Below are 12826 nucleotides of genomic sequence, written 5' to 3'. Positions count from 1 at the left end.
AAACTCATTTGTCGCTCTAAAAAAAAACTAATATTTTCTGATTGGCCCTATATAGTGTGCGATGGTTGGGGGTTTGTGGGTTATTAATGTTTGGAGGAGCTCTTGTACCTTCTGCTGAATAGTCGAGTGTTTCATCTCCATATCTTTCCTCTCTTTTGCGGAGTCGATCACCAGCTGATCCAGCTGAAAAACAGACACGAAAAATGGCTTGAATGCACGAAGACAGGAAGAGAAATCTGGAGTCAGAGAAATTTGGGTCGACCTATGAAGAAGATGCTTATAATATTTTTCAAAATCTGCTTTATTTAAAAAAGGCAAAGGTAAAGAAAGCACTGTAACTGTACTGAACTTTATAAAACTGGAATTAAAGGCACGGCTGCCAGTGAACAAAACTCTTTAAACACAAAGTCACGTGATCTGGTTTCTTACATCTGGACGGAAAACCACTCATGCTCCGTTATTTTCCCATATCCCAAGATGATGATGGACCATAATACACTGCTTCACCACCACTACACGCTGCTAAAATTCAAGAGCGTTTTTAACAGTAAAACTCAGCCATTCAGAACCTTTCTGATCGCCAAATCCAAACTTGGGAATATTCCACTACACTGAAGGACTTCATCAAGCCAATTTTAAAAATGTGGATTATTACCAAGTTTAGGTCTTTAACATTAACATATCAGTGGATGTTACTATTATCCAGTAAATGACCTACCTCTAGAGCTGAAACTGGTGATTTCACAGTATATTTCCATATAAATTCACTTTCTATTCAGCAAGCTCGTCAGATCATGCTTTATCAAACAGAAACACTGCAAAGTTGGTCTTAAGATGACTTAAAACAAGACAAAACAAGCTTCTAAACAACTAAAAATCAAGATATTACTCATTTGAATTAATCTCCTCAACAACTGCTTGATTTTTTTTTTAGAACCAGGATTCTTGGAAAACCTGGATAAATGAGGAAGTCTAATTTTAAGTGTGATTTCTAGACCTGGAAAAGTCACGTAATAAAATGGTCCATGTGCAACTCCATATACATTTTTATAGTTGAGATCAGCTCTATTTTATCAGGCAGAAATTGTGAGTAAATGAAGAGGCTAATATTGTCATTATTAGGAGATGTTCAAATTACTTGCTTATGATTTTGTATCTGCTAAATCTTTTCTGTCAAATTTTAGTGAAGGCTAAGGGTTTGTTCAAATCACTAACCCAATGTGCAACCAATAGTACTAGTTTCTATAGGGGAAGTTGAGGAAAGGAACTCTCTGTGCACTTTATTTGTTCAGATACAGCAAGCGAGCGTCCATCACCTCGAATCATGCATGGAAACACATCACAAAAGAACATGTGCGGTATTTGGGTCGAGTGTTTTGTTTGGATCCGCCAGGAAAGAGGCGGGCAGATGCACGGCTGATAATATCAGATGGGAAATGTTTTTCTCTGTTGCAGTTACAACCTCACAGTTCCACTAATCGAGAGGTGCTTCACAAAGACTGACCACCTGACAAAACCTGTGAGCATGAATCAACCATGAGCTGCATTAATGTGACTAAAAGTTGCGTTATAACTATGATACTGCTATTTATTTATTTTTTTGGACAAGCTTTTTCAGTACAGCACAGATAAATTACATGTACATATAAAACAAATCTTAAAATCTGAGTAAGAAAGACTTATGAAGCACTTATACATTTTTGGAAAAGTATGAACTACTTTACAACACTTTATTTTTATTATTATTAATTCTGTTTTAAAATAAGTTCTCTTTATGGTCACATCATACTGAAATGAAAACATAAAATTATCATAAGCAGTCCATGATGAAAATGATCATAACAAAAGCACAGACCTGTGAGCAGCTCCTCCAAAAAATAGATATGATGTACCTGTCCGGTCAGTTGTTTCATGAGGGGTTGTAGTTCACTGAACAGATCATAACCTTGATGGAAGAACGTCAGGTGGGCGTACATGAAGGACAGCATCTGTACAACAGACGACAACACAACTCTAACATGAGACTATAAATCTTAATTTGATAGTTCACCCCAAAATGAAAATTGTGTCATTAATTACTCACCCTCGTGTCGTTCCAAACCCATAAGACCTTCGTTCATCTTCAGAACACAAATTAAGATATTTTTGAAACCCGAGAGCTTTCTGACCCTCCCATAGACAGCAAAACAACTAATGTTCCCAGACCCAGAAACGCAGAAAGGACATCGTTAAAATAGTCCATGTGACATCAGTGATTCAACCTTAATTTTACAAAGCTACGAGAATACTTTGCAGGGCTCGCAAAATCGCTAGCCCGACATCCCGGGGCTATTGTGTTTTCCAGTCGGGCTACCAAAATGTATCACTGCCTGCCCGACGGGCTACCTTAAATACAGGGCTCCCACGCAGTGTTCCTTCTAAACTGAGCACAATTTTTTGGGAAGCCTTGATTGAATGCCGCCAATTTGTGTTCCGAAGATGAACGAAGGTCTTACAGGTTTGGAACGACACAAGGGTGAGCAATTAACGACAGCACTTTCATTTTTGGGTGAACTTCAAGTCTTAATTACAGAATAAGAATATTTTACCGATTTGAGGATTTCTGATCGTCTCTTGGACTGCAGCACATTAATCTGAAAAAAATAAACATAAAAATAAACAAATAAATTCCCTACTTTAAAAAAACAGGTACTTTTTACTCACATCAAGTTTCAAAAACAAAAGTAAAACAATAAATCCATAAGGTCACCATTGATTTGGGGATTTTCCCAGTAGGGAGTTAATCTTGTCAAAAAAAAAAAAAAAAAAAAAAGTAATTTTTCTTCCATTTTTACTTTGTCAGCAACAACAAAGACAGGGAAGTCGTGGCCTAATGGTTAGAGAGTCGGACTCGGTTGTGGGTTCGAGTCTCGGGTCGGCAGGGATTGTAGGTGGGGGGAGTGAATGTCCAGCGCTCTCTCCACCCTGGGGTATATTTTTCATGTCCATACATGTTTTATGCAGTTTTATAAATTTGGTTTCTTTTTTACACACATTCTAAACAAAACAAACATTCTGACTACAATTCTATGCAATCTTGGTCACAGTAAAATAATGAAAACCAAAAAAAAAATGCATATGTCATAACAAAAAAAACTAACTCACTAAACCAACCAAGTAAAAGTGAACACTGGGAAATTGACCACTATAATGCTTCAATAATGACAGTCTATTATCAAATCTAACACATCTGCTTCCTGAACGCCTAAACGCGCATCCTTTATTCTTTCACAACTGTCTGGAAATAAGCAGTTATTTCGTTGAGCCACCAGGAGGCGCAAAACACTGCTCACAGAGCACCTATAAACCACACACAATAAACACTCATACTGACTCACTGGAGAGATTTAGCAGAGCTGTTACCCATCACTTTGAGAGAAAGGTCAACCTACGGTAATAACGTTCAAGTCGTTTAAATTATAGCCGCTAGACTGACCTCGCTAAGGGGAATTGTTTAAACAGTGTGCGCGGTTACTACAGAACACAGGAAGTGCATTGAGAGGACATAAGTATCTTGTGACAGAAACTGATTAAGTTTCTTTCTCTTTCAAAACATCCCTTCTTCCTCTTGCAAACAACCATGAATGCAATATTAATTCAATAAATCTATATCATTAGCATGCGTCTTGTGACTGTGATGTAACGGCACAGGAATCTGTACAAAGGTTGTTTGAGTACAAAGGTTAACCCTGAGTCCCAGCAGAGAGGGTTGAGCGCTCTTACCTGAAGGACGTAGTCCAGGACAATGTGGCGAAAGCACTTGCGCGTGGCGTTGAGGATGTGGGTGGCCTCATCCACCTCGTGCGGTTTGTTTCGAGGCGCCTGGGCATTTTTGGACAGGGCAGCTTCTTTCTCCTCGCTCACTTTGTCAAATTGTTTCTTAGCTTCTTTAAATTTCCGAAGGTCCCTGCACACAGCAATACCATTCCTTAAATGTGCACTCGACGGTCGCTGAAACCATGCCATTATAAACTCTGGCTTTAGCCGAGATGAGACAAATGGCTTTGTGTATGGAGTCTACTGATAAACAGATGAAAATCGGTTTGGTGGCTGTAAAAGCTTGATTGCCTGTACTAACAAATTGATTACAAAATATAAAGTGTAACTTGTTTTGGTGCTGAAACTTTATAGAAAATGCATGTTGTTGCGCTACAGGCGTCCCGAGTTCGAATCACCACTCGAGGACGTTTCCCGATCCCGCCTCCGAATTCCCGAATCATGTAAATTGACAAAACAACATGTAACATTATGATACTCACTCTCGAATGAATGTCTGCAGTTGTGATTTGATTGATCGCTGTGCTTGGTCGAATAAAATCTGTAAAATAAAGAAATAAATAAATAAAATGAAGCCTGAAATTATTTGAATATCAATTCACCATATTTTCTTTTTAAGTTCTCATTACTGTAGTGCTTTACAAACTTACTTTGTTGTTTTTCTAGTGTTTCACATAAAAATAAACACATACACACACAAACAGATAGAGAGCTAGATAGCTAGCTAGCTAGCTAGATAGAAAGTTATAGTAGATTTGCAAATTAATTATATTCACACACACACATTAGTGCTGTCAAATGATTAATCGCGATTAATCGCATCCAAAATAAAAGTTTTTGTTTACATAATATAGGAGTGTGTACTGTGTACATTTATTATGTATATATAAATACAAACATGCATGTATATATTTAAGAAAAATATTATGTTTATATATTGTAATTCTACTGGCCCAAAATGTCTATGCATGTATGTATGTATGTATGTATATATATATAAAAACACAGTTTATAAGCATAAACTGTGTTTTTAGACATTTTGGGCCAGTAAAATTACATCATGTGTTGGATGAAATATTCAAGACGCATTTGTGCTTTAAAGATCATGTGCTTAGTACTTGCTCATGAGAACTTTAACCACAAGTCAGCTGATCTCACCACAGACTTAAACACTGACTCATGGAGCTCCAGTTTAAAACACAGCAACACTGTTGAGACGTGAGGGCCACAGAATCATCCTTTATATTACAGGAATAAAAAAAATAAAAAGACCATACTCTACACTATAACAAAGTCAAGCTCAATTCATAGCTACACAAGTTTGATTTCACATTTAAAATAGTTGAAATTAAAATCACTTCCCAGTGTCGCCACAAGGGGCGCTATTGCAGGAATTATCATAAACTGTCCTGTTCTATGGTCAATTTCAGCTCGAGGACAATCTCTGTTAAAGTTAATGGTAAATGGTAATGATTAGAGAGGAAAGAGGGAAACTGTTCATTGCGTAAGAAAGAAATGCGGTCATTTCTCCTGAAGTCAAAATTTTCAGCACCTCAGCACATTTAAGCTTTTCCTTTTTTGATTAAAAAGGCGAAAAAGGAGAAGTCATAGGCAATAATGCAATATGGCAAAAGCTTTTTGCCCAGATTTTCTTACTGTGTGATAGTTGATCATCTCTTGAAGATTCTCTGCAAACTTGTTCAGACTGGACTGTGAAGAAATCAGAGAACATCACAAAGGTCAGCAAAGAGTCAACGCAACAGATTACAGGACAGAGAATAAGTATGGTTATTTATCACAAATGCAGAAAATACCAAACTGAAACTCTCAAAAAAAAAGAAGTCCCATTTGACCATAAAACAGAACTAAACAAAAAACTTGAAAGCTTAATAATTGAAGTCTGACATTTTCTCTACAAGTTCTTGTTTTGACTTTTTATATATTGTTTTCCGATTAAAAACAAACAAAAAAAAAACTGGTAATGTTGGGACGTTTTTTAAATTTGAATATGAAAACTAGAAGACTTTCAAACCACATGAGCCAATATTTTATTCACAATAGAACATAGATAAATGTTTAAACTGAGAAATTTTACACTTTTATCTACTAAATGAACTCATTTCAAATTTGATGCCTGCTGCAGGTCTCAAAATAGTTGGGACGGGGGCATGTTTAACATAGTGTAGCATCTCCACTTTTTTTCGAAACAGTTTGAAGACGTCTGGGCATCGAGGTTTTGAGTTTCTTGAGTTTTGGTGTTGGAATTTGGTCCCATTCTTGCCTGATATAGGTTTCCAGCTGCTGAAGAGTTTGTGGTCATCTTTGACGTATATTTTGTTTAATGATGCGCCAGATGTTCTCTGTAGATGATCTGAACTGCAGGCAGGCCAATTCAGCACCTGGACTCTTCTACTACGAAGCCATGCTGTTGTAATAGCTGCAGTATGTGGTTTTGCATTGTCCTGCTGAAATACACAAGGCCTTCCCATGATTAGCATCCGTGATTTCCAACAAGAATGTCAAATTTGGACTCGTCTGACCATAGAACACTTTTCCACTTTGAAACAGTCCATTTTAAATGAGCCTTGGCCCACAGGACACGACAGCGCTTCTGGACCATGTTCACATATGGCTTCCTTTTTGCATGATAGCACTTTAGTTGGCATCTGCAGATGGCATGGCAGATTTTGTTTACCGACAGTGGTTTCTGGAAGTATTCCTGGGCCCATTTAGCAATGTCAATGACAGAATCATGCCGATGAGTGATGCTGTGTCATCTGAGGTCCCGAAGACCACGAGCATCCAACAAAGGTCTTCGGCCTTGTCCCTTACGCACAGAGATTTCTCCAGTTTCTCTGAATCTTTTGATGATGTTATGCACTGTAGATGATGAGATTTACAAAGCCTTTGCCATGTGACGTTGAGGAGCGTTGTTTTTAAAGTATTCCACAATCTTTTTACGCACTCTTTCACAGATTGGAGAGCCTCTGTCCATCTTTACTTCTGAGAGACTCAGCCTCTATAAGACATTCCTTTTATGTTACAGACCTGAAGTCAATTAACTTAGTTGCTATATGTTCTCTCAGCTGAATCTTTTCAAAATGTCTTGCTTTTTCAGCCCTTTGTTGCCCTCATGCCAACTTTTTGAGACCTGTAGCAGGCATCAAATTTGAAATGAGCTCATTTAGTGGATAAAAGTGTAAAATTTCTCTGTTTAAACATTTGTCATGTTCTCTATGTTCTATTGTGAATAAAATATTGGCTCATATTAGGGGTGTGCGATATGACGATTTTTGATCGTGGACGATAAAAATGTCTCCACGATCTGCTTTTTAAGAAATATGGTAGTATCATGCTACAGCGCACATTGTCAAATACAGTTCTGGCGCCTCCGTCTCTATGTACTGTACAACACGACATACAGCAGTAGAGTTACTCTGACAGGACACTGCACTTATTCGCGATCGCAAAAGTACATTATTAGCAGACAAGCCTTGCTGGTTAAATGTTTCATTCATGCGCTGGTCTGACGTGCGCTTTTTCTGAGCGCATACACCTGAAGCACGTGCACTAAAAAGCCTGTCTAACAGCGCCTGATTACTCAACTAACTTATCTTTTGCACTAATACTGTCAAAACACACAAGGTTTACATACAGACTGAGTTGGTTATCTCTAAAATGAAAGTAAATAGTTAAGAGAGAAACGGATGCGTGCCTGTATATTAGATGCGTGCAGCTCTTAAAGGGACAGGACACTAAACATGCTGTCGACTGTCATTAAAGGGATAGTTCACCCTAAAATTTAATTTCTGTCATTATTTACTCACTCACATGTTTCCCAAACCTCTATTAATTTCTTGTGCTGAACCCAAAAGAAGATATTTTGAAGAATGAGGGTAACCAAACAGTTGCTGGTCCACATTGACTTTGATAGCAGGAAAGAAAAATCCTATGGATGTCACTGAGGACCAGCAACTGTTTGGTTTTCCACCTTCTTCAAAATAGCATTTATGTTCAGCAGAAGAAAGAAACTCATTCCGGTTTAAAACAACTTTTGAGTAAATGATGGTATAAAAATAAAACATTATGACAGAATTGACAGACAGATGACAGAATATTTATTTTTGGGGGAACTATTCATTTAACGTTAACAAAAGAACAAAACGCAAAGAGAAAAATCACTCACTATTCTTGACTGAAAATCTTTAATACAGGTGCTTTAGGAATCAGTCTATCTAGTGTTTTATTTTTATATTTGTTCATTTAATTTCATTGAATGCTCTGCTAAATACACCTATTGTACCTGAAAATAAAGCACTGTTTGTTTTATTTGTATATTATGTGTATTTGTAATGTGTATCTTTGTTCTTATTTTTTAATAAGAAAAATAAAATAATGACAAAGATTTTTTATCTTCGCCCACTTTGGCCTAAATATCTGCCATGCATCTTTGTCTTTCTAGTTTGGCTGTAATGCTCAGACAACTTGTAAAACCAAAATAGTAAAACTAACATGACAAAGAATTGTGATAAAATTGTGAATCGTGATATTTCTAAAAAAAAAAAATCGTGATATATTTTTCCCATATCGCCCACCCCTAGCTCATATGATTTGAAAGTCTTTTAGTTTTCATTTTATTCAAATTTAAAAAACGGCCCAACATTTCCGGAATTCGGGTTGTAAATAAATTATTGTACTTGTAAAACAATGAATGTATTTTTAGTCAGTATAAATACTTTCAGTGAGTTCAACATTAATACTATCACAGTGCAATGGTTCGTTTTAAAAATAATCAATAATATTAATATATTGTTAATTTTTCCATTAATACATATACTTTTTCACATTATAGTTGGTAAACCTACAAAAATAAATTTCAACTTTTAAGAACAGAAAATAGGATTGCAAAAGTATTAAAATAAATTATGTGCAATTATTATTATTATTTTTTTTTTCCTTAACAGTATGGAGCCCAAAAGATGTCATGGTGATGGAATAAATAAATCTCTCACAAAAATATTGTTTCCCAAAAAAACGTTTGCATTTGCGCATGAGAATGCAAAAGGATTTAAATATATTTCCCCTTACTCTCTCTTTAACCATCACACATATTTTTAAGTAAAGAAAACACAGTAATGTTAAAACATGTGCAGGATGTTAACTGGAACACATTTCAGGTTTGGGTTTCTTACTGATGGAACTGTGAAGGTAGCAAAAACAAAATAGGTTGGGAAACACTATTTATCTGTTCCAGATGCCTATATGAGGAACACTGGTATCTTTTCATAGTACAAATGGAGCATACACAATGGAGATATTTCAAAGAAGTAGGAAAGTAAATATGCAAAGACTAGGAATGCTGGTATGTAGCCAATATTTCTGTGTGAACACAAACCAAGCATGCTTTCAAACGATCACTAAATAAACAGCAGTCTTTCAATTGGCACATCATACTGCAGCGAGCCAAACAAACCGGACTAGTTTTCGCGCCAGGGACGCTTTCATACGTCTGGCTCAATATGTTTGTGATTCTGAAAGCCTCGGGCTAATAAGAGCTGATTGGTTATTACATTAATCGTCTGCACTCACCTCGATAACATCATCTTTGGCAGATTGCTGCGCCAATTCCTGAATCCCGTTCACAAACTGCCTGTTGGCCGTGTTGTACGCCTTTCCAGCATCTATCATCCCAATGCATAGTTTCACCAGCTAAACAAAATACACAGAACATAGATGTAGAAATATACTGTAAACATTAATTAATTAAATATACATGTAAAGTATATAAATATACAAATGTATAAATCTGTGGCATTTTGTTTTGGCTTGTTATCATCTGTCAAGCAAAACTCACAAGTCTGACTGCTTAGAAAAGTTGTACTTTTTTGCTAGTGGTAAAAAAAATAAATAAAGTCTGACTTAATTGGTGTGTCAAAACAACCCCCCCAAATTGCAATAATAAAAAAAACAGGTTATAAATAAAGTTTGGTTGCTTAGAAAAGTGGTTGGTACTATTTTAGTCATACCAAAACAAAAGACAAGACAAAAACAAAATGAAACAACAAATCAAAAAGCAAAAGAAAACCAAACAAGAAAATATTTGGTTAAAATTCAATTAAGTCTGATTGCTTGTTGCTTTTTCAAAACAAAACAAAAACAAACAAACAAAAAAACGAGACAAAAACAAGTCACCATTATTTATATAGCGATTTTTTTTCAATGCAGATTGTCTCAAAGCAGCTTTACAGTATTAAACGGGGAAATAGTGTGTCGAAATAGTGTTTCATTCTCCTCTGGCCACACGAAACCAGCAGTTTAATTCTAGGCTGCAAATAAATAAGCAAATAAAAATAAAAACAACAAAATATCAGGCTATAAAATAAAGTCTGACTGCTTAGAAAAGGTTGGTACTTTTATTGGTCAAAAGAAAAAAACAAAACAAAAACCAACCAACCAGGACAAAACAAAACAAAAACAGACGAAAATAAAATGAAACAACAACAACAAATAAAAAATAAATAAAACCCCCAACAAACAAGAAAAACACAAAAATAAAAAATAAAATAAAAAAGCAAAAAAAAACAACAACAGCACTCCATTCTTTTTGGTACTTTTTGTTAGTGGTCAAAAAAAAATTAAAATAAGGGTTACAAAAAGTCTGATTATTTGTACAAAAAAATTAAGTACCAAGCATTTTTTATTTATTTTTTTGCTAGTGAAAAACAATAGCGATGATAAATAAAATTTAATTAAAATATTAGGTTAAAAGATGGTCTTGTATTTTCATAATTGACTTCTCTTTTTTGCATCAAAATTCACTGAAATACAATTAATGTATTGTTGTCTCTATAAAAGGCATTTCAATAAATACAATTTTAATATAGTGTTCTTTTTTTGTTACTGTATATAATTTGTTCACATTACAGAGGTTTAAATCAACAAAACAGAATTTACGACTTTAGAAAATGACCTTAAGGAGGAGCGGCTGCAGCTTTTCTTAGAAAGCAGCACACATTTGTAAAGGTGCACAGTGTGAGATGTGTAATAATGGAGCATCTACATTAACATCATGCATCAAGTGTTTCCAGGTTTGTTGATGTATGATGTTAATGTGGATGCTCCATTACTGCACATCTTTTTGTGTTGATTTCGAAAAGCTGCAGCAGCTCCTCCTTAAGATCGCATATCCTTCCTCAGCGCAAGGAGGAAGTGAGCGGCCTGAGTCACTTGGCCAGATGACGCTGGGTGGGTCTGCAATCTGACCCAACAATGAGCCGCTCCATCGCTCCCTCTCGCTCCAACAGCCCCGCTGCTGTTTTTACAGCACTCGATAGGGACTACAACAGGAAAGAGCTCAGATCAAACTAAGACTATAGTGAGATGTTGCTGCTTCTTTCCTGAGGTCTGAACATGTATTAGGATAATATTTGGGCATTTTGAGATACAGATATTTTCAGATCATGCTGGATTATCATGATTAGCAGCTTTTGTTTGAGAGTGCTGCTGACATTAAAGCAAATGATGTCAAACTCAAAATGTTATGCTAAAATAAAATTGTATGGTGTAGCGATATGACAGCACCCAAAATACTATCACACAGCTCCATTCTTCGCGAAAGATGGATAAAAAGGTGCACAAGAAACAAAAACCTTGAAAAATGATATACGACCCGCCAAATCACAGAGATGCCGATTCGCACGGGACTAAAATTATCACAAGACCTCGGTGTTCGGCGAAATATGGTAGGTCATTTGTGGGGGAATTTTTACTTTACAAATTACAGACATGGCTGATTCGCACGGGATTAAGATCAAATAAGCCATGTTCTCTACATTTTGAGATTTCTCTTTTGGCATTTTCGACATACCTTATCTAGTTTGGACTCGAGTTCACAGACGTCGCCCTCCGCCTCCTCGATGATCGCCCTGTTGAGAACAGAGCAGGATTTCAGTCAATCACAACCATGATGAGAAAGTCACATGATGGACCAAAGCCCATCACAAGCAGCTTTTAAATAATAACATGTATAGATTCACACAAGCACCATATGCAATAAACGTTAATTTAACAACATTAGATGTAACATACAACCCTAATAAACATAACTGATAAGAAAAAAACTAAGAAGAAACAGTTATTTCAAAGAAAAAACATCAAATTCAAACAAAATTTGAAACGAAATGCAGGGAATTCTGGGAACGTCAGTTTACGGTTTCCCCCCGTAAATTGTACAGGAACTTACCGTAAACCATTTAACAGGTTTTTACTGTAACATTTTCACAGTTTTTTACCGTTAAAATCACGATCTTTTTTTACAGTGCACTAATAATAATAATAATAATAATCATGTAAGCCAAGTAAGGTTTGGTTTGTTTAGTCCATTTTAAATCCACTTACGGTAATTTCAGGAAACAGTCATGATGGGACATTTAAAGGAACACTCCACTTTTTTTGGAAATAGGCTCATTTTACAACTCCCCTAGAGTTGTAAAATTACGCAATAATCAAGGAAATTTGCTGCCGTACCATGGGTGCAGCGCCGGAAAGTAGTCCGCAGCTATGCCATAACTATTTACCTAGCTGGGGACTACTTTCAGGCACTGCGTAATATCATTGCGCCTGCTGCACCCATGGTATGGCAGCAAAGTTCCTTGATTATTACGCCGGAATGAGAGTATAGTTGCTAGCCATATCAGCCTAGAAAACCGCAGCTTTTCATTTTCCGTCGGACTTAGTACACGATGTAACTACAGGAGAGTCAAGCTTTAAATAGGACAAATATCGAAACTCTTTGGTCATTTTTGAGCGCGATGCTAATGGTCTAATCCAATTCAATTATCTATGCTAAGCTACGCTAAAAGTGCTACCGCCAGACCCGGAGATCGGCTGAATGGATTCAAAAATGGTAAAACTCAACTGTTTAACTCTTGGGGAGTTGTAAAATGAGTCTATTTCCAAAAAAAGTGGAGTGTTCCTTTAACACTAAATCTTCCACTATATGTAAATTCCT

The 12826-nt window shown here is 36.2% G+C and overlaps 1 protein-coding gene across 6 annotated transcripts in view; it reads right to left on the bottom strand.

Moving 5' to 3' along the window:
- Positions 1 to 12826, bottom strand: part of LOC306875313 (arf-GAP with coiled-coil, ANK repeat and PH domain-containing protein 2-like) — a 37436-nt gene that overhangs the window by 18505 nt on the left and 6105 nt on the right. For all 6 annotated transcript variants that reach the window (XM_079425792.1, XM_079425793.1, XM_079425790.1 and 3 more), the window contains exons 2-9: positions 11684 to 11741; positions 9406 to 9525; positions 5473 to 5526; positions 4299 to 4357; positions 3763 to 3946; positions 2589 to 2633; positions 1893 to 1988; positions 109 to 183 (exon numbers count right to left, since the gene is read on the bottom strand). In XM_079425792.1, the coding sequence (XP_079281918.1) occupies positions 109 to 183; positions 1893 to 1988; positions 2589 to 2633; positions 3763 to 3946; positions 4299 to 4357; positions 5473 to 5526; positions 9406 to 9525; positions 11684 to 11741 (691 nt within the window). The remainder of the gene's footprint in view (positions 1 to 108; positions 184 to 1892; positions 1989 to 2588; positions 2634 to 3762; positions 3947 to 4298; positions 4358 to 5472; positions 5527 to 9405; positions 9526 to 11683; positions 11742 to 12826) is intronic.

This window comes from Barbus barbus, assembly GCF_936440315.1.
Source record: "Barbus barbus genome assembly, chromosome: 9".
Taxonomy (NCBI): Eukaryota; Metazoa; Chordata; class Actinopteri; order Cypriniformes; family Cyprinidae; genus Barbus; species Barbus barbus.
This window is presented reverse-complemented; position numbering and strand designations above follow the sequence as displayed.